The 19,879-nt window shown below is 54.8% G+C and overlaps 1 protein-coding gene across 1 annotated transcript; it reads left to right on the plus strand.

The window, feature by feature from the left end:
- Positions 1–6,268: 6,268 nt before the first annotated feature.
- LOC149865271 (zinc finger protein 202-like) lies at positions 6,269–16,681 on the plus strand. Its single transcript, XM_090048061.1, has 7 exons — positions 6,269–6,646; positions 6,773–6,983; positions 7,908–8,068; positions 8,528–8,654; positions 10,472–10,588; positions 11,727–11,911; positions 12,390–16,681. The coding sequence occupies exons 1-7, from the start codon at positions 6,269–6,271 to the stop codon at positions 13,320–13,322; spliced, it is 2,112 nt and encodes a 703-aa protein (XP_089904187.1). The 3' UTR covers positions 13,323–16,681.
- Positions 16,682–19,879: the final 3,198 nt, after the last annotated feature.

Raw genomic sequence — 19,879 nt, forward strand, 5'->3', positions numbered from 1 at the left:
GACACCCTAAAGGCTGCCCTCATCACACAAGCTATTCTGAAGGCACCGGTGCATGATAAACCCTTCTACATAACCACTGATGCCTCCAACTCAGGACTAGGAGCTGTACTCTTACAAGAGCACCAAGAGACATGACACCTCAAAGTTAATCCCTCGGGAGTGTTTGGCAATTGTCTGGGCACTACCAGGAGTGACCAGGAATAACAGTCACAAGCTGGCAGAGGGGAGATTCAGACTAGACATCACGAGGCGTGACTTCACGGTCTGGAACCAACTTCTAAGAGAAGTGGTACTGGCTCTTACCCTGGGGGGTTTTAAGAGGAGGCTAGATGTACACCTTGCCTGGGTTGTTTGACCCCAGTACTCTTTCCTGCCATGGCAGAGGGTCATACTTGATGACCTGCTCAGGTCCCTTCCAACCCAACCAACTATGAAACTATGTCAGAAGAAAGGTACTGAGCCAAAAAGGAGGATCATGGCAGATGGAAGGTCCCAGGCATCTACTCTGTGGTCGCACAGGAGTAAATGAATGGCTTAAAGTGTGAAAGTGTTTTGTGACTAGTGTTGTGTTGTTGGACATGACAGGGAGTGAGTGAGGTTAGGTAACATGCAATCAGATGCCCTGACATGGACCTGGAACCCCAGGAGGACCTTCCAAGAGGGGTGGAAGACTCAGGTGGCATAGGTGACTCGTTCCCGCTGAATCGGGTGGGGGGGACATGTGCCCCTCCCAGCCACCAGTCAGCGATGGGGGGGTGTTCCTGTCACGGCCAATCTCGCTGACTGGGGAGGAAGTACCAGTGGTGCTTCACCTGGCAACCCCACTCCCTGACCAGTGCTCCTGCCTGCCCCTCTGCCCATTGCCTAAGTGGGGAGTGTTGCCTGTCATGGGTTGCACCAGTGCCCTCAGGGGGTGCACATGCACCCCTGTGCACCCCTTATGTGTTGCCACTGGGCAGAGGCAATACATTCCCTGGGGCCCTCGGCTTGTGACCAGAAGAGGGGTTGTTTACAATACCTGTGGGGTTAATGGTGGGCTTTTTACATTCATGTTGCCTGCCTCAATTTCTCTTTCTTGTACCTTCTGTTACCCTAGGAAAGAATGGGTTAAGGATGACGACTTACACTAGGAAGGAAAGGCAGGGGCAGCTCAGCTCCTGGGGAAGGGGCCACTAAGATTACAATCAGCTATTATGCATTTTTTTTTTTTTTTTGCAAAAAAGGATAAATGAATAAATAAATAATAAATAGCAGCTGTCTGGGTGCAGATGCAGCAGGCTGGGCAGGGAAGCAATGCTAGAGTCTTTGCAGAAAGGGCGGGATGGGGCTTGCATGCAGGAGCCCTGGAAAGGTGCAAACCTAAAAATACACATGCAGCTGATTGGATTGCCAGCACAAGGGGGGGGTCTGGTTGGCTGCGTCTGGGATATAAACACAGCAGAGGGTGGGAAAGAGAGAGGGGGGAGAGGATTGGGACAGTCTCTCCACCCAGGGAGGGCACTGAAAGCCTGCCCCGGGGAGCCCACACACCAGGGAAGATGGACAGCCTGTGGTGCTCACTAGGGAGCTGAGTCCGTTATCTTGGAGAGGAGCGGTGCAAACTCAGGACTCAGGTGTCCCGGGGGGGGGAGGCGAGGGGAAGTCTGTGCTTGCGGCTGGGTCGGAGCCGTGGGAGAGCTTGGGCTGCAGGAACAGGGGATCTCGGAGATCCAGCCATAGGGTATAATGGGGAAACAATAAAATATCTGTAACTTTGTTTTTTGCCCAATTTGGATGAAATTTTTAGAGGTGGTAGACTGCAGAGAGTATGAAGTATGCCAAGTTTCAAGAAGATTGGTGCCGGGGTTTGGGGGAAGGGCTCCCCAAATTCTTGAAAGCAAAACTCCTGTCACGTCTATGTGTTACAACACAGGGGGGTCAAAACTGCAGGGCTGGTAGGTCTTACTGAGACCACAAAGCCTGCCAAGTTTCAAGAAGATTGGTGCAGGGGTTTGGTGGGAGCTGCCCCTCAAGCTGCAGAGAAGCAAAACTGGTGCCATCTGTCCTGGGGTGGGAGGGGAGACGGCTGCAGGCCTGGCCGCTGGGCTGCCCTGTACCCAGTTGCCAATCAATCCATCATGATTCACTCAGAGACCAGGGTCTCGGGACCAGCTCAATACACAGGACCTCTGCTACTACACAAGGACTTAACGAGCAGCAATTAGCACCTACAACACCAGGCTAAGGAGAGGAAAGACTCAATACAGACGATCAATCAACTGCCCCAGGACAGACAGAGTTTTGCCTCTCAGCAGCTAGGGGTGCAGGGCCCCAGGACCGCTCCGCACCGATCTCATCCACGGCTGGCAGCGTCACAGCCGGGGCCACCACCCTGCAGCTGTCACCCCGCTGCGCCTTAACACGCGCAGTGTCACCCATGGCACCAGTTTTCCTTGTCTGCATCTTGGGGGGCAGTTTCCCCCAAACCCCTGCACCGATCTTCTTGAAACTTGGCAGGGTTCATGCTCTCAGCAGAGGCTACTGCCCCTGCACGTTTTATCCAATTCAAACAACAAACAACAAAGTTATAGAAATTTCATTTGTTCCCCATTATACCCAATAGCCAGATCTCCGAGGCAGCTCCGACGCTGCTTCGGCCAGATCGAGGTGGAAACCGGGTCAGAGCTCCACATGGGATCGCGGCCATCCGAAGCCGGATTGAATCGCTGCCAACTCGCACAGGTCTAGAAGGAAGCACCCCGCGGCCGTCGGGACAGAGGTTTCTGCTTGGAAGAAACACTGGGACCGTGCGCGCTGCTGCAGAGATGCCCCCAGGCACCGCACCCTGGTGACCACGCACAGCACCAGCGGTGTTGCCATTGACTTTTATTAGAGTGAACTGAATTCCCAGTGGAACTGGGGTTGAGACACTGATCTGGGAATGGACATATACTGATAGGGCTGTTGTATGGAGCCTCGCAGAAGATCACCAGCCGTCCCGTAGTCGAGAGAAGCCCGGTAGCTGGACACCCACCAGCGAAACAAGATCCGAAGTCATGGCAGGCAAGACTGGGGAAAGACTACGCCGGAGGGAGACACCCACTCGGTGTTACAGCAGGGACAGACGGACAAACGCCGGGCCCTAGCACCACGTGCCCGAATGTTGGAGGCCAGACGGGCACACCGACCCCTGCGAGACCCCACTGCCCACCTCCTTCCGGGCCGAGAGCGACCCGTCCACCACCGCTCTCCGGTGCGGTCCCTGAGCCAGTTGCCACCTCGCTGACTGTGTAGGTGTCCCCCCCACACCCCGTTAGCTTCCCTATAAGATGTAAAACCCTGTCAAAGGCCTTCCTAAAATCCAGGTAGACGACATCGGCCTCCGCTCCTATGTCAAGGCAGTGAGTGACCTGGTCATAAGAGGCTAGAAGGTTTGTCAGGCAGGATCTACCTGCGACAAACCTGTGCTGGTTTCCGTTCAGCGTCATTTCCCCTGTTGGGCCTCCACAAATACACTCTTTGATGATTTTTTCCAGAGTTTTTCCAGGGATAGAGGTAAGACCACTTGGCCTAAAGTTACCCGGCTCCACCCTTCTCCTGCTCTTAAAAATGGGCACCACGTTGGCCTTTTTCCAGTCCTCAGGGACCTGTCTGCAGCACCATGAGAGCTCAAACAACCGTGCCAGTGGCTCAGCTGTGACGCTGGCTAATTCCTTCAGGACCCGTGGATGGAGATCGCCCGGGATGGCTGACTTGTACCCAGCCAGCCCCTCCAAATGCTCCTTAACTAAGTCAGCACTAACCTTTGGTGGTCTGGTGCCTTTTGGACTATGTTCAAGGTGGGGGAATTGTCTTGGTCAGTACTGAGGAATACTGAAGTGAAGGACTCATTGAAGAGCTCTGCCTTTCTGTCTGCGTCAACCACCAAATGCCCCGATTTGTCCGGCAGGGGCCCTGTGCTACTCTGCGCTTCCTTTTTGCTCACTATGTCTCTGTAGAAGGACTTTTTATCCATCTATCTACATATACATAAATCTATATATGTATCTATCTATCTCCCCCCCAACACACACATATATACTACTCCTCCAATACTGCCAAGGTGCCCCTGTGGTTCACCTGGCAGCTCAAAGTGTGCTAAAAACCTGTTACACAGTTTGCACCTGTGGCAGAAAGCCACCTTGTTTCTCCCCAAAATCTCTGCCCTGTGACACTGTGACTAAAATCTCCGAGTTGCAACCATTTGATGAGGATGGGCCCAGCACACAGGGGACCGCACCCTCGGCCTGTCTCTTCAGGTAACCGGAGCTGGCTGCAGTCCTGAGGGAGGGGAACCTGCTCCCTCTGCCCACGGGACTGGCATCAGCCACCCGGGTGAGGGGCATCTACCTGGGGAGCTGGAGTCTGCCCGGCAACCGGTGATGCATTTCAGACTGGTTGGCTGACAGCCAAGCGGGGCTGACCTCCACTGGCCCAGGGGAATGAGGTCACAGGGGCTATATAAGTTAGCCCGGGAAGGAGGCGGTCTTTTCGGCCATGAGGTGAAGCAGCAGCAAAGCAGGGGAGACAGAGGAGCCTTGCCATCGGGACCGAGCTCTCTCTCACCCCCAGACTCCAGAGGGGAAACTGGAGAACAGATGCGTGATCAAAGGGCTACCTCAGCCACACTGTTTGCTCTTTAGGATTTCTAAGATATTGCTCCACCCTGTACCCTAGTTTCCCCTACCCCTTGTAATCAATAAAGTTCTCTTTTTTGACTGGTGTGGGAGACTTATTGAGGGGTGGGTCTAAATTATGCCAGAGAGACCCCTTAGGTCTGCGGACTAAGGGAGACTTTACTTTTTGCCCCCTGACTTGGGGAAGTGCCCCAAGTGCCTGTACCGGGTCGAGTACCTGTCGGACTATTAGGCCTGTGTTTCCCCGAGGACACAGGGCCGAGACAGTCCCTTGTCGGGGTGGTGGCGGTGACGTTACCCCCAGGCTAGCGAGGGTGCTCCGGGAAGGGGTCGGGCCGGACATGAGGCGCCCCAGGGAGGCGCTGGAGCCTGGCAGGTGGGCGGGCACAGGGAGGTGGGCGGCTCAACGCAGGAGCGCCCCCTACTGGCCCGCCACAGCACCTCACAACCGCACACCCATCTCCGTACCTGCCCCCCCGCACCCCATCAGAGGGTCGACTCCCGACAGTCGATGCCAGACCGCTCTCCCCCAGACGAGCTTGGCCATTTCTTTCCCATCCGCCTCTTCTGTCTTGCTGTAGTGCCACTACGTTTCTCTCAGCCTCATCTCATTTTAATGCAGTCCCGCGCTGTGGGGTCGAGCGTTTGTGAGCAGGCGCCTGGGTTTCGGACCTAAAGCACGACGCGAGCTGCTCGCAGGGGCCCGTAGAGAGTCGCTTCCCGGGTCGGGTCTCCGAGCCCCGTCGGCACCAGGAGGAAGGAGCGCACGGCCGCACGTGCTCCCCGCCCCGGCCCCGGGCCGTCCCCGGGGCGGCGTCGGTCCGCAGCGCCAGCTCGGCCGGGCAGGTCGAAGGCCCTCTCCCCCGGCGCTGCTCCTCCGTGCCTGAGCGGGGAGGGCCGGGCAGGGCGCGTCTGTGCTCGGCTGCGGGGCACCGGTCACCGGGTAAGAAGGCTCCAGGCGACTTGGGGCCTCTTGCCCTTACCGCCCGCACCCCGCTGCCCCCCTCCGGGGCACGGGCTCCCCCAGCCCCACGCCGGGGGGCAGCTCCTCCGGGGCACCTGCAGGGCCGGGGGCGGAGCGAGCCCTGCAGCCGGCCCCGCCCCCGCCGCCGACACAAGCCGGACCCCCCGGGGCCTGGCCGGCCGGGCCGTGCGGCGCCGAGAGCTCCGGGCCGGGGGGGCGGCGAGCGGGTAAAGCCCCGCGTCGGCCCCGCCCCGCCCCGCCCTCCGGCGCGCCCTGACGTCACGGGCGTGAGGCGCGAGCGGGGAGAGGAGGCCGCCGGGCCCGGGGCGGGCCCGGCTCGCGGTGAGGGGCTGCCGGGCGGGGCACACTGCGGCCCCCGCAGGACAGGCGGTCCGCGCGCTTTGTCCCGCGCCGAGCCGACCCCCCGGGCACGGCGCTGCGGGCCCCACACGGTCGCGGTGTGCGGGGCCGTCACCGGCTGAGGCGGCCAACGGACGAAAGCAGGACCCCCGTCCCCCCGCGTGCCCATCCTGTCCCCGCGGAGACCGGGTGCGACCCGGCCGGGCCCGGGCGATGCTGAGCCGCGGTTGTGCCACACGCACCAGCCACAGAGCCGCAGCCGCGGGAGGAGCCGGCCCCGCGCGGGGAGATGCGGGGCCAGGCGGCGGAGCAGGCCATGCAGCCCCCGTCTGAGGCCGGTTCCCCCAGAGACCCCCCAGCCGGCACCGGGGACGAGCTGCCCGCCCCAGAGACCTGGCGCCAGCGCTTCCGGGGCCTGCGCTACCTGGGCGCCCAGGGGCCGCGGGAGGTTTGCAGGCGCCTGCGGGAGCTGTGCCAGCGCTGGCTGGAGCCCCAGCGCCGCAGCACGGAGCAGGTCCTGGAGCTGGTGGTGCTGGAGCAGTTCCTGGCCATCCTGCCCCCGGGCATGCGGAGCTGGGAGTGGGGGCGCGGCGTGGAGACCTGCGCCCAGGCCGTGGCCCTGGCCGAGGGGATTCAAGTGGAGCAGGAGGCGGGTGAGAAACTGCAGGTGAGCAGGTTTCACCCCGATCGTGGATGCTGCTGTCCCCGTTTCCACGTGTTTGCGGGATGCTCCCTCCCCGCCCCGTCTCCCCCACGTCCCTGCTCCCCACCGATGCGTTTGTCTCGTCCCCAGGTGACAGTGAAGGGGAAGGTCGAGGACGCGTCGGCAGACGAGATGCAGCCCACGGGGGCGCGGCGGGAGCCTGGTGATGCCTGGCTGGAGCAGCCGCAGGCCCGTGGTGCCGACAGGCCGCTGGAGGAGGCAGGGCAGAGGGGAACCCCGGGGCCTCGGGACCGGCCACCCCGCGTCCCCAGAGAGGAGCCCCCGCCCCGCCAGGCGTCAGGTGAGGGACAGGGTGGAGGCCCGGGCGTGCGAGGTCTGGGTGCCGGCGAGGCCGTCCTGCGCGTGGGGGAGCGGGTCGCGTGTCTGCCCTGTGGGTGGGGGGGCCGAGCGCTGGTCCCTGCGGGCGGGTGTCTCCCAGGCTGGGACCCTCGGTCTTTCCCCCTGAGTGCAGCACCCAGCAGAGAGAGGCTTCATCTTGCTTGGGCCTTGTCGCGCTGCCACGATACCAGTCAGGAACCTTATTCGTGTCCCAGCAGTCAGTGCTCGCTCGTCCGTTTCTCGTGCCTCCATGAGCCCCCCATGCCCCATAAGGGGCTGGTGCAGGTGAGATTCCCCAGTGTCTCCGTCTGGGTCAGGTAGAGTTAACCCGGGCCTCGGTCTTGGAGATTCCCCCAGAGCAGAGGAGACCTGGGCAATGTCAGCAGTCGAAAGCTCCTCAGGCTGGTGCCGCAGACGAGGCCCTTCCCCAGGAGCAGGTATGGAGCAGTGGTTCTCCCTTTTCCCTCAACATGAGGCACCGTCCCTCAGTGGAGTAATGTCTTCTCCAAACATTTTCATGGGTTCAGTGTCCCAAAGGATCGACTGTTCTCGTTCTCCCCGTGCCCCTGGAAGCATTTCATATGCCCTGGAGAAGCCCCACCTTGCACTTCTCCTCCCTGACCTCTAACCTGTGGATGTGACAGCACCAACATCCCTTCAGTTTCCTCCTCATGGAGTGAGGTCCCTGCAGGCTCTGACATGGTGGTGTGATCACCATCCTGCACCAGGATAGAGTTACTGGGTCTCATCTTCATCTTCATGCCGAAAGAAGTCTATTAGGAAGAGCTGTGGGGCTGGGAGTCTTTCTTCTCCCCACTCAGGAGACTAGCAGGGCTTTCCCATGCCAGCAGCACCAGAACTCACCTGTGCCTTCTCCACCCCGCAGGTGCTGGGACCCTGAGCAGAGTTGAGCAGAAGCCTCCTGGAGAAGAGCCTGGAAACCTGGAGCTGCACAGGACTTCCCCAGGGAGACTGGAGGACAGGGGCTCCCCGACATGTGAGCTGGGCCAAGTGCAGAAGGGGCAGGGCAGGCCTCCAAAGCAAGAGGTGAGCAGGGCACTGGATTCAGTTGAGGGTAGGAGTACAGCTGGGGCAGAGCCCAGGAGCAGCCAGGGGTGGTGTAAAGAAGTTGGGGAGCAGAGAGCTCTGAAGAGTGATGAGCCTGTGGTGACAAACGAGGAAACACACCAGGCTGCATTAGCAGGAGCTCCCTTCCAAGTGCAGAGATTAAGGGGTGCTGGCATGGGGATGCCTGGTCAGAGCGCGAGAAGCCAAGGGCTTCTGGCCCCTAAAAGTGCTGAGCTGGGCTAAGGCAGACACCTGAACTCCTGTGTCCACAGCTGCATCCACATCGCAGATCAGCTGACTAAAGGGGACTTTTGCACCCCTGCCTGTCATGGCTAGATGAGCGATCACTTGTAGTACAGAGTCATGGCAGACAGGGCTGAGGGGTCTGGAAGCAGCTAGAACTTAGAGTTACTGACGGTGTAACACTTGTGACTGCAGCTCCGGGAGGTGTTTGAGGACGTGGCTGTGTACTTCACGCAGAAGGAGTGGTTGCTGCTGGAAGATGAAGACAAAGTGCTTTACCGGGACCAGATGCTGAAGTATTATGAAGCCCTCATTTCCCTGGGTAAACCATCTCGGGTTGCAGCAAGGGAAGTTTAGATTAGATATTAGGGAATTTTCTCACTAGGAGGGTAGTTAAACAGTGGAACAGTTTACCCAGAGAGGAGGTGGCAGGGCTGTCCTTGGAGGTTTTCCAAGACCTGGCTAGACAAAGCCTTGGCTGGGATGATGTAGTTGGGGTTGGTCCTGCTATGAGCAGTGGGTTGAACTGGATGCATGGGTGTCTGGTTCCTCTTCAGTCGGGGGGGCATGTGTTCCCCCTGACACCAGTCCACAACTGGGGGGGGCGGTCCCCTGGCAGCCAATCCTGCTGGCCGCAGCGGCACCAATTTCACTCACTGTAAAAGCAGCCACGATGCTTCAGGAGCTCCGCAGCCGCTTGCTGATGTGACGCAGCCACTTTAGCTGGCAGCCCCGCTCTCCGGCCAGCGCTCACAGGGGGGACACTGGTGCTCCCACCTGCCTGCTGGCTACGCAGGAAGCGCAGCCTGAAAGGGGGTGCACTGGTGCTCTCACAAGGTGCACGTGCACCCCCTACACATTGCCACTGAGTAGATGTGACCTCCTGAGGTCCCTTCCAGCCCCAACTTTCTACAATTCAGTGTGACTTCTGGAGTTTCGTAGTCTACTGCCTGTTGTTCAACAGTCTTACCCTTGAGTGCTCTTGGCTGGTGGTTTCAGTCTTTCTCCCCACTGCTCTGTCAGTGATCAGACGTGTCTGACATTTCATATTGGTAGATCCTCCTTCATTTGATCACCCCCCCTTCACTTGCGTCTTCCCCATTCTTGTAACTCCTGGTGCTACCAGGTGCAGCAGTTTCTTGACAGCATGATCTCACTTTGCCTTCTCAGCATGTTCATATCATGTCCAGTCCATTGTACATAAATACACTAAGAGCTGTTCCTTGGGGAAATGATTCTGATTTCATCCCTCTCTTGCCTCGCTTGTCCTCCCCAAACACATTTAACAATCCCAGCATGCTCAGTTGTGTGATATCAAAATCCCCTTTACTCCTCCTTTGGTTCAGAATCAGCAGAAGTGGACGGAAGTCTTATAAGCCACTCATGTCAGAGCATATGGACGATGCATTTCCTCAGCTCTTCCTCTAGTGACTGATGTACACATGATGTAACCCAGGTACTTCTACCAAGGGATCACTGGAAGTTTCTGTCCGCATTCCTCCCCAATGTTTTCCACTTCATACACCAGGACCTCCTTGGATGAGCCTCACATTGGATGGAATGACTACTTCACCTGCAAATACAGTTATAATAAAATAAATCCTTTCATGTGCCATGGTGATGATGGGTTAGATGATGAGTTCTCTCCAAGAAAAAAATCTCATTTTCATTGCCAGAAGTCCTCGCTGTAAGCCTGCCCTAAAAATAAGCTCATTTCCACTCCTTTGCCTGGTATTACACCAACAAGATAAATATTATCCATCCGTCAGTCTATCCAATGTCTCTTCTTTTTGGTACCTTGAAAACAGTAAAAGCTTTATCTTTCTACTCCCTCCTATGGCATGGATCACTGCATCTCCATGCCTATCCCTGATGACTGTCAGTTTAATGCCCTTTCTATACCGGGAGAGGTTGGGCATTGCTATGCCCATTCCTCCACCACCTGGGTGACAAGGACCATCATCTCTTCAAGGCTTCTCCCTGTAGTGCCTTTTCTTTCATCCAAGATGCCCATCCTCCCTTGTCCATCAAGGCCCTGATAGAAAACTTGAGTTCCTTGGATTGATTCCCGAAATCCCAGCTGGTTATTCTGCATCCAGTACCCCGTCACTAACCCTGTTTAACCACTGCCCCAAACAGGATATCAGGGTCCAACACCTGACTTAATCTGCCGCATCCAGCAAGGACAGGTGGAGCTGTGGGTCTGTGAAGATGAGGACGGTGGGGAAATCTCAAGGTCTGAGGACCTGCTGCTAGGTGAGTTGTGGCTGTCCCCTCCACCTGACTACTCTAAGTCCTGTGCTGCGATTGTGGGGTGCTGATGTCAAGCACAGTACATTATGCTGTAATGTGTCCAGGCAAGTCTTGTTCCCTCTCCCTGAAATTCAAGGGTGTTTAGAAAACCAACTTTTCCCTTCTTCTTCCTCTAATGACACGGGTCAGGGGACAATCAGGTTTGGTGTCTTGACTTATTGCCCCAGATGTAGTCTCCCTGGGATACTGTGATCTTAAGTTTCCATCTTCACTCAGTAATGTAATAGTTCGTTCCCGAGCCCAAGGTAGCCATACCTATCTAAACACTGTCCCAGGGCATTATGGTGTGCAGAGGCTCTGTGTAGCCATTACCATAGGACAAGGAAGAAGTTGGGCTCTCCTCCTTCTGCTCAGGCTGACCTGGAACCCAGGAAGCGTTTCATCATGGTCTCAGGGTGCATTAAAGGGCTCCACGGCATGGGTGGGATTCAGAAACTTCCATATGGGCAGAAGTGAATCCCCATGATTTGCACCAGAATTGTCCCCTTCCTGTTTAGTCTCTGTGGCTCTGAGTGTCACAAAGCCTGAGACTCAGCAGAGAGTCCAGGTTCAGGCTCATGCCAAGGCCTTTGACGTGCTGCACGCTCCTGTGACATGGAGCCCACCTGGGACCCGTCAGCAGAGGAAAGCTCCATGGACTCATCTCCTGCACCAGACCTTTCCCTGGAAGCAGGCAGGAAACACTGTTCTGCTCCTTAAAGAAGAGAGAGCTGCAGCTCTAAGTCCTTCCCTCCTACTTAGCCTGTTAGACCATGAAGCCATTCAGGTACTACCTTAACGCACATGTCCCACATGTACTGCTCCTAGCAGGGTCTGAGGTGTTGGGGCTGACAGCTGGGCCAGAAACTCTTGAGAGTCCTGCTCTGAACTCCACCGAGCAGTGAACATTATCCTAGCACAGGGACCTGCCCTCCCGCAGCCCCAGCACTTGGGGATTTGGCAGGAAGACCTTGTCTTCTTCAGGGAACACAAGGGCCAAGGTGCAGGCCTGCTCTGAGGCCCATGCCAGCTGAACAAATAGCAGTGGTTGCCCTCTGCCAACAGGGTAGGCACTAATCTGGTGTTTCTCTTCTCTGTGCAGGAGGTGCCTGGCTGCTGAGCAGAGCTGAGGAGCAACCTCCTGTGGAAGGGCCTGCAGATCTGAAGCCAGCAGGGACTTCCCCAGGGAGTTTGGGTGAGATGGACTCCCTGACACCTGAGCAAGATCAATGGCACAATCGTCAGGGGAGGCCCCAAAAGCAGAAGGAGAATGTAGCAGTGAACCAGGTACCAGCTTGAGTTGGGCATGAGAGTGGAGAAGGGGCAACACCCAGAAAGAGCCATGGGTGTAGGGAAGAATTTGTGGAGCTGAGAGACCTAAATAGCCACTGGAAAGATGCACTGCATCCCAGCAAAGTCAGTGGGGAGGGTGTCACTGCCAAGCATAGGGACAAAACCCACCCCAGAAAAGGTCAGAAAAATTTTTAACTGCCCATCCCTCCTGGCTCTTCACAAGATAAGGCACAGTGGAGAGAAACCCCACGTATACACCAAGTGTGGGAAGAGTTTCACCTGCCTCTTGACCCTGGTTACACACCACAAGACCCGTTCTGGAGAGGTACCCCACTTCTTCATCAAAGTGGGTAGAGGTTTTAAATGCCCCACAGACCTGGTCAGGCACCTACATGTGCAGAGGGGGAAGCGTGAGGCACAGCTGTGTCAAATGTGGCACAGAACTTCACCCATTTTTTCCTCCCTGTTTCAGCAGCGAAGCATCCACCTGCGCAGGAAGACACACTGTTGCACTGAGTGCAGGAAGAACTTCATCTGCTGGCAAGACCTGTCCCAGCACCAGTGTGGGCAGCACCGCTGCACCAAGTGTGGGAAGAGATTCAAGCAGCTCTGCAATCTGGCCAGGCACTGGTGCATGCACACAAGGGAGAAGTCACATCAGTGCTCAGAGTGTGGGAAGAGCTTCACTCAGTCCTCCTACCTGGCCCGGCACCAGCTCAGCCACACAGGGCAGAAGCCACATCAGTGCTCACAGTGTGGGAGGTGCTTCACCCAGTCCTCCAGCCTGACCAAACACTGGCTCATCCACATGGGGCAGAAACCACATCAGTGCTTGGAGTGTGGGAAGAGCTTCACTTATTCCTCCAGCCTGGCTGAGCACCAGCGTATGCACACAGGGGAGGAGGTATATCAGTGCTCAGTATGTGGGACGAGCTTTACCCGACCCTCTCACCTCGCCCGGCATCAGCTCATCCACACTGGGGAGAAGCCACATCAATGTTTGGAATGTGGGAAAAGCTTCAACCGATCCTCTAACCTGGCTAAGCACCAACTCATCCACACCGGCGAGAAGCCACATCAGTGCTCGGAGTGTGGGAAGAGCTTCACCCACTCCTCTAGCCTGACCCAACACCGGCTCATCCACACAGGAAAGAAGACACATCAGTGCTCTGAGTGTGGGAAGTGCTTCACGCGATCCTGTCACCTTACCCGGCACCAGCTCATCCACACAGGGGAGAAGCCATATCAATGCTCGGTGTGTGGGAAGAGATTCAACCGATCTTCCAACCTGGCCCAGCACCAGCTCATCCACACCAGAGAGAAGCCACATCAGTGCTTGGTGTGTGGGAAAAAGTTCAGTCGATCCTCCATCCTGGCCCAGCACCAGCTCATCCACACAAGGTAGAAGTCACATCAGTGCTTGGAGTGTGGGAAGCGCTTTCTCAGCTCCACCAGACTGGCCCAGGACCAATGCATCCATATTCAGGAGTGTCCATAATTTTGCCAGCAATACAGGAAGGGCTTGGGGATTTATACCTACTCAGCTTCCACCTAGTGTCTGCCTCCAGGGAAGGAGTCTCATACTCGTGGGATGCAGCAACAATTCACCCTTTGTTCAGCCATTCTAGGGCACTGCAGATCCCAAAGGACACGGAGGCTGCCCTCCCAGGTCTGATGTGGGTGATGGTTTAAAAGGAAACGCCTCAGGCAGAGGCTAGCTGGATGCTCGGGGAACCTGTAAGGAAAAGATCATCCTTGGAGCCTGTGGCATCCCCATCATTCTCCAAAAGCAGCTGGTGCTCCCATGGGAAGAAGAAGTAGATTTCATAGATTTCATAGACATCAGGGCTGGAAGGGACCTCGGGAGATCATCGAGTCCAGCCCCCTCCCCAAAGGGCAGGAAGTCAGCTGGGGTCATAGGATCCCAGCAAGATAAGCATCCAATTTACTCTTGAAGGTGTTCAATGTAGGTGCTTGAACCACCTCCGCTGGCAGACTGTTCCAGACCTTGGGGGCTCGGACAGGAAAGAAATTCTTCCTTATGTCCAGCCTGAAGCGGTCTTGCAGGAGTTTGTGACCGTTCGACCTTGTCATCCCTCGGGGTGCTCTGGTGAACAGACGTTGCCCCAGATCCTGGTGGTCACCCCTGATAAACTTATAGGTGGCCATCAGATCACCCCTGAGCCTGCACTTTTCCAAGCTAAAGAGTCCCATGGCTCTCAGCCTGTCATCGTAAGATCTGTTTTCCTGACCTCTGATCATGCGCGTGGCTCTCCTCTGGACTCTCTCAAGCTTCTCCACATCCTTTTTGAATTGTGGAGCCCAAAACTGGACGCAGTACTCCAGCTGCGGCCTCACCATGGCCGAGTACAAGGGGAGAATGACGTCCCGGGATTTGCTCGAGAAGCATCTATGGATGCACGCCAGCATTTTCGGTCGCTTTACTAGCCGCAGCATCGCATTGGAGGCTCATGTTCATCTTGTGGTCAATGATGACCCCCAAGTCTCTTTCTTCTGTAGTGCTATCCAACGTAGCACTGCCGAGCCTATAAGGGTGCTGCAGGTTTTTCCTCCCAAGGTGGAGAACCTTGCATTTTTCGGTGTTAAACACCATGAGGTTCTCGTCTGCCCATTTGCTGAGCTTGTCCAGGTCAGCCTGGATCACCCGCCTATCTTCTGGCGTGGATGCTTTGCCCCAAAGTTTGGTGTCATCGGCGAACTTGGCCAGTCCACTCCTGACTCCAGTGTCCACATCGTTAATGAAGATGTTGAACAGTATGGGTCCCAGGACAGAGCCTTGAGGGACCCCACTGGTCACAGGGCACCATGATGAGTGACTGTCATCAATCACAACCCTTTGGGTCCGACCACGAAGCCAATTTCCCAGCCAGTGGATCGTGGTGGAGCCAAGGCCACAACTGGGCAGTTTGGCCAAGAGGTGATCATGGGACACCAGATCAAAAATACCTGAATAATAGGTGCCCTCCCCAAGACAGCTGGCTCCAAATGACACCCAGGGACTGTCTTTGGCTAGCTCCCAGCTTCAGCTTCCCTCCTTGTCCCAAGGTCCTTCTATGTGTGGCTCTAGAGTTGCAGGAAGGAGGACATTTATTGCTAGGGATGCATTCCCTGCCTTCCACCCTGACCTTGCCTTTCTTCCCCACTGAATCACTCCTTTCCCAGGCCTGTGCATGCCCATCGGGGTCTGCAAGAAACTGCTACTGCCACTCAGTGAGCCCAGTTTTGGCAGGTTTTGCTTCTCGGCCTATCATCAGATCTCTGCACCACCAGGTGCCAGCTGCTCCCCCTTTCTCCTTCCTATCCTGCCATTTTCTATAACAGATTTCTTGATAATCATGCCCCACAACTTAACATGATATCTCTGTGGTTGGTCTCTGTGTCCTCTGCAGAGCTGTGACATGGGAACAGACCAGGGCCCAGAACCCTTTCCATGGAAGATCGCTCTGTGATTCCTGACCCCCTTCCCTTTCCAGAGGATTTGCCACAATCCAAGGTTTTTGCTAAGGCCCAGGAGCAGTTGGTGGTATTCAAGGCATCAGTCCCATGTCCTGCTGTGTAGCCAAGGACTGCCCTTTTGAATGACCCTCTGGCCAGGGGGAAGTAGAGTCTCTTTTGTGGGTTAAATGCAATAGTTGGGGTAACGGAGGTGCAGCCTGTGACAGGTCCTGCCACTTCTATGGAAGGGTGGGGGAAGTATGAAGGCGTCCTCTGGTGAAATGCAGTATGTTGTCATTTCCCATTGGGAATATTGAGGCTTCCCTGCTTGTGGCAAAGCCATTTGGCTCCATGAGTGTCCTGTAGGGGCTACTCCTACAGTGCATTAATGTGCCTTCTCTCTTTCCATATTATGGCATTTAAGAAAATAAATATCACTTCTCAATGAGCCATTTTTTTGGGCAGGAGGGCTTTTTTCTCTTGTTGGAGGTGGCCACAGAAAGAAGGGAATGGATGGGACTTTGTTTAACAAATTCTGAATGTGCCTGTTTCTTGTTGAATTTCTGAGGGGTGGTGAAGTTTGGGGGCAAGGTGTGTAGGCGACGGAGTGTGTGTCAAAGGAACTGAAATCCAAACCGCCTCTGTCCAAGAGGAGAGCATGTGTGCAGATCAGTCAAGGTCCCTGATGTCTCTTCAGAAGTCCTGCTTCCCCAGTGTAGTTGTCACTGCTTTTTGTGGCATAGTCTTATGGAGAAGAGAGTGGTGCGTTACAAAAGTAGATGTGTAAGCATTGGTTGTGAGGGCCCTGAGCAGGCTTGAACAGGAGCATAGGGAGGCCCCAAAGCCCACTAAAGCCCCCCACTATCTGAAATAGGTCAGACCGCTTGTGGGGATGCAGCCAGCCTCATTGATTGCGAACAGAAGGGCCAAATGTCTGCTTCTCTCCCACAGCTGCTCCAGCAAATGAATGGGAACATGGGAGAATCCCCCTGAGACCCTGCTGGGAGGTCAGGCCTCCACTTACTCCCATGGCCACAGCCAGGTTATGCTCCAGTTCCTATTTGATGATGGCTTTCGCACCAGGAGGAATGAAGCCAGTACATCTTCCCTTTCAGTTTCTCTCCCCTTGGTTCAGATTGCAGAGACCCAAAGGGCTGCTGAGCAAGGTGATGTTGGAGGTGGTGATTTAGAGTCCCACTGCACTTCCCACATCTGGCAGCCTGTGCCAGGTTTCAGACAGTGTATAAACCTGCCTCCTCCTTTTCCCTCTATTACAGCATTTAATAAACTGAACTTGTGACTTTTGAATGAGCCTCATGTGTTTGGCAGGAGGGCTGGTTTGTCTTGTTCGAGGTGGACACAGGAAGAAGGGAGGCAATGGAACTTTGTTCAACAGATTCTGAATGTGCCTGTTTCCTGTTGAATTTCTAAGGAACTGGCACAAGAAGCAAGGGGGAGTTCCCACTTGGGGCTTGCAAGTCAACAGGTGAAAGGGAAGGAACAGGTAAAAGGGAAGGAAACAACAACTTTGTGGTAACACACTCTGCACCTTAATTCCCTGCCATTCCCGCACATCTCAAGACGTGTTCCCCAAACAAACATTTAGTCCCAAGAGTGACTGAATGCCTATAGCTGCCCCTGAGTCCGAATGCAGGGATGTGGACAACACTGAAAGGGTCCAGAGGAGGCCACCCACATTATCCGGGGACTACAGGGCAGACCCTACAATGAAAGACTGTGGGACATAAACCTGTTCAGCCTTCACAAAAGAAGGCTGAGGGGGGACTGGTGACTGCCTATAAACTCACTAGGGGGGACCAGAAGGGTTTAGGGGAGACACTGTTTCCCTTAACGCCCCCCGGCATGACAAGGAACAATGGACACAAATTATTAGAGAGTAGGTTTAGATTAGACATCCGCAAGATGTCAGGGTGGCTACGAGCTGGAACCAACTTCCTAGGGAAGTGGTGCTGGCTCCTACCCTGGGGATCTTTAAGAAGAAGCTTGATGACTACCTGGCTGGACTCATTTGAGTCCAGTCATTTCTCCTGGCCAGGCGGGGGGTCGGACTTGAAGATTTACAAGGTCCCTTCAACCCAACTTCTATGATTCTATGCAGCTCCTTCAGTCCACAGGCCTGGCTGACAGAGCCACTGAGATTTCCAGCTCCACTGTGCATTCCTCTGTTCAGGGATCGCCAGGTTGCAGGTGCACACTGCTCTATTGATCCCTTACTGCAGCCTCCAGCTTTCTCTTTCTTTTTCCCTACCCCGTTACTCCAGGGGTTTCTGACAGTTGCCATCCAAATGGCAAGTGAACACAGCGATGCAGTTGGGTCTTGGTTCCTCCTGATGACCCAGATTGTACTTGCACTACTCTAGAAGATTTGTGTGTGGCCAAAGCATTCAACCAGAGACAGCTGTTCTGAGTTTGGCCCTTTCCTTGTCCCAGTTTTGTTTGTAGATAATGTAGAAATGGGAAAGGAGATGCTCTTTCCCAGAAAGTGGAATATGTTGCTAATCTGACACAGGGAACATTGGAGCTTAGCATGAATGCTGTGTGCCCCTGGCATGTGTTGGAGCATGGCAGTGGTGAAGGGAGTGCAGCGGTGGTCAGTGGTGAGCTCCCGTAGACGCTGCCAGCTGTGTCAGCAGTTGGGGGGGGGCCGAAGGGAGGTGGACCCAAAGTGCTAAAACAGGATGCCAATCCCTATAAAAGAAGACTTCAAAAATGCCAAATTGGATGAGTCTCTCTCTCTCTCTGCTGCTGTTTCATCAGAAGAATCCCTTTGAGGCCAAGCACAAGAGATATAACGAGGAGGAAGAATGCACGCATCCTGCCAGATGGGCAGCAAGAACACTCCAAGGCTGAAATACCAACTTTGATGACCAAACGCTGAGATAAGCTGGAGACGAATAAAGAACAACTGCAAAGACACACTCTGGGTATGGAAAAAGCCCAAAGTGCTAAAACAAAGGATGCCAATCCCTATAAAAGAAAACCTCAGAAATGCCAAGTTGGGTGAGTCTCTCTACTACTGTGTCATCGGAGCACAGACGCATCTGTGCATCCCACTCCAAGCTGCTGTCTCCAAGATCCTTCTCCAGCTGCTATCTTATAACATCATCATTTACTCAATAAACAAGGGTTGGCCACCCCGTGCTGATATTGAGCAACTATTGCTGATAACTATATCTGATGTATGTGCACAGATGGAATGGTTGTTTTGTGTGTGTGTGTGTCTGTGTGTAATGATGTGCATAATAATTTGTGTGTGTTTGTATGAATGGAGTGGCCAAACCTCTATGCCTAATTTATGTAATCAATAAATGCGGCACTTTGCCTTATCCCCCTTTATAAGGTCTTGCTCATGATTTCAGCTATTGACAATTTAAAGTAACAGCTAGGCACCCTGGAAGGGAGAAAAACCTATCAACTAATCACCCAAGAGTTTGGTGGTAATGCCTGGGCACGCCCATGCCAGTGTTCATCCGCTCTTGTAACATTTGCTCAAAACCCCTTTGGTCTCTTCCAGCCCTCATTCACTTTCTCTCAGCCATGGTGCACTAGTTTGAAGGACCATGATATTTTTAGATCTTCCCTAATTGTTTGAGTTCTCTGTGATCTGGATGGTGACAGATTTACTATGCTGGTGCTCTGCAGCCCGTGTGTAAGTCTTTCCTCAGCAGAGGACACTGCCCATCTGTGGTTGGACCACATAGTTCACATCCACAGTCTTCAAAGCAGCAAAACTTTCAACTGTTCATCTCAGTTTGTCTCCTGGCTTGGGCACAAGGTCCTAGTGCACCACATCACCCACACATGAACAGCCAAACCAAGAGAACCAGGCAGGTGTATGCATTGTTGGAACATTCATCAATATATATACTGCTGACACTAAAGCATTGGGTGATGTAGGCCTGAGGAGCAAAAGTGTCCAATGTATGAGCTCCTTTTAGAGGCAGAGCTTGATACGTCAGTCAGATGAACACTCCTGTTAGGAGCTGGAAGGAGGAGATGACTGGACAGGGTGGAGATTAGTTCAGTCTCAGGTTGGAACACAACACCTAGGTCAAGATGCGAAGCCCATAGCACAAGATGGGTCAAGATATTTGTGGAATGAAATAAGTAATTTGTTTGGATGACTACAGAAGGAAAATTAGAAAGCAGTGGCCAACAGGAGCCTACATGGTGTTGTACTGATACCTTGTCACAGGCCTACATGAAATATTATCTTGTCTGTGAAATCACAGCTGTGGTTGGGCCATGGCTTGTAGACAATAACCTGGCCTAAACCTTTGCTAGCTGCTGTGGTGGGCCAGTCGGCGGTGCTCCTGTGCTGATCCACCCACCTCACTGCACCTGACTACTTTCCAGGCACCAAGTGCCTCCCTGGGGAGCACCTCGCATTCCACCACCCACCTTCCCGGAGCACACATGCTAGCCTGGGGGAAACGCTGCCTGCATCCAGAGTCTGGATTGATCTGGGACCTGTGCCCTCTGGGA

This window comes from Crocodylus siamensis, chromosome 5, assembly GCF_052110815.1.
Source record: "Crocodylus siamensis isolate JL-2025a chromosome 5, ASM5211081v1, whole genome shotgun sequence".
Lineage (NCBI taxonomy): Eukaryota > Metazoa > Chordata > Crocodylia > Crocodylidae > Crocodylus > Crocodylus siamensis.

Bases quoted from the DNA above. Each gene is read 5' to 3' on its own strand.
- LOC149865271 (XM_090048061.1), top strand. From the start codon at position 6,269: ATGCGGGGCCAGGCGGCGGAGCAGGCCATGCAGCCCCCGTCTGAGGCC. The intron at 8,069-8,527 runs GTGAGCAGGGCA...TTGTGACTGCAG, and splicing joins GCAGGCCTCCAAAGCAAGAG to CTCCGGGAGGTGTTTGAGGA. The intron at 8,655-10,471 runs GTAAACCATCTC...TGCCCCAAACAG, and splicing joins TGAAGCCCTCATTTCCCTGG to GATATCAGGGTCCAACACCT.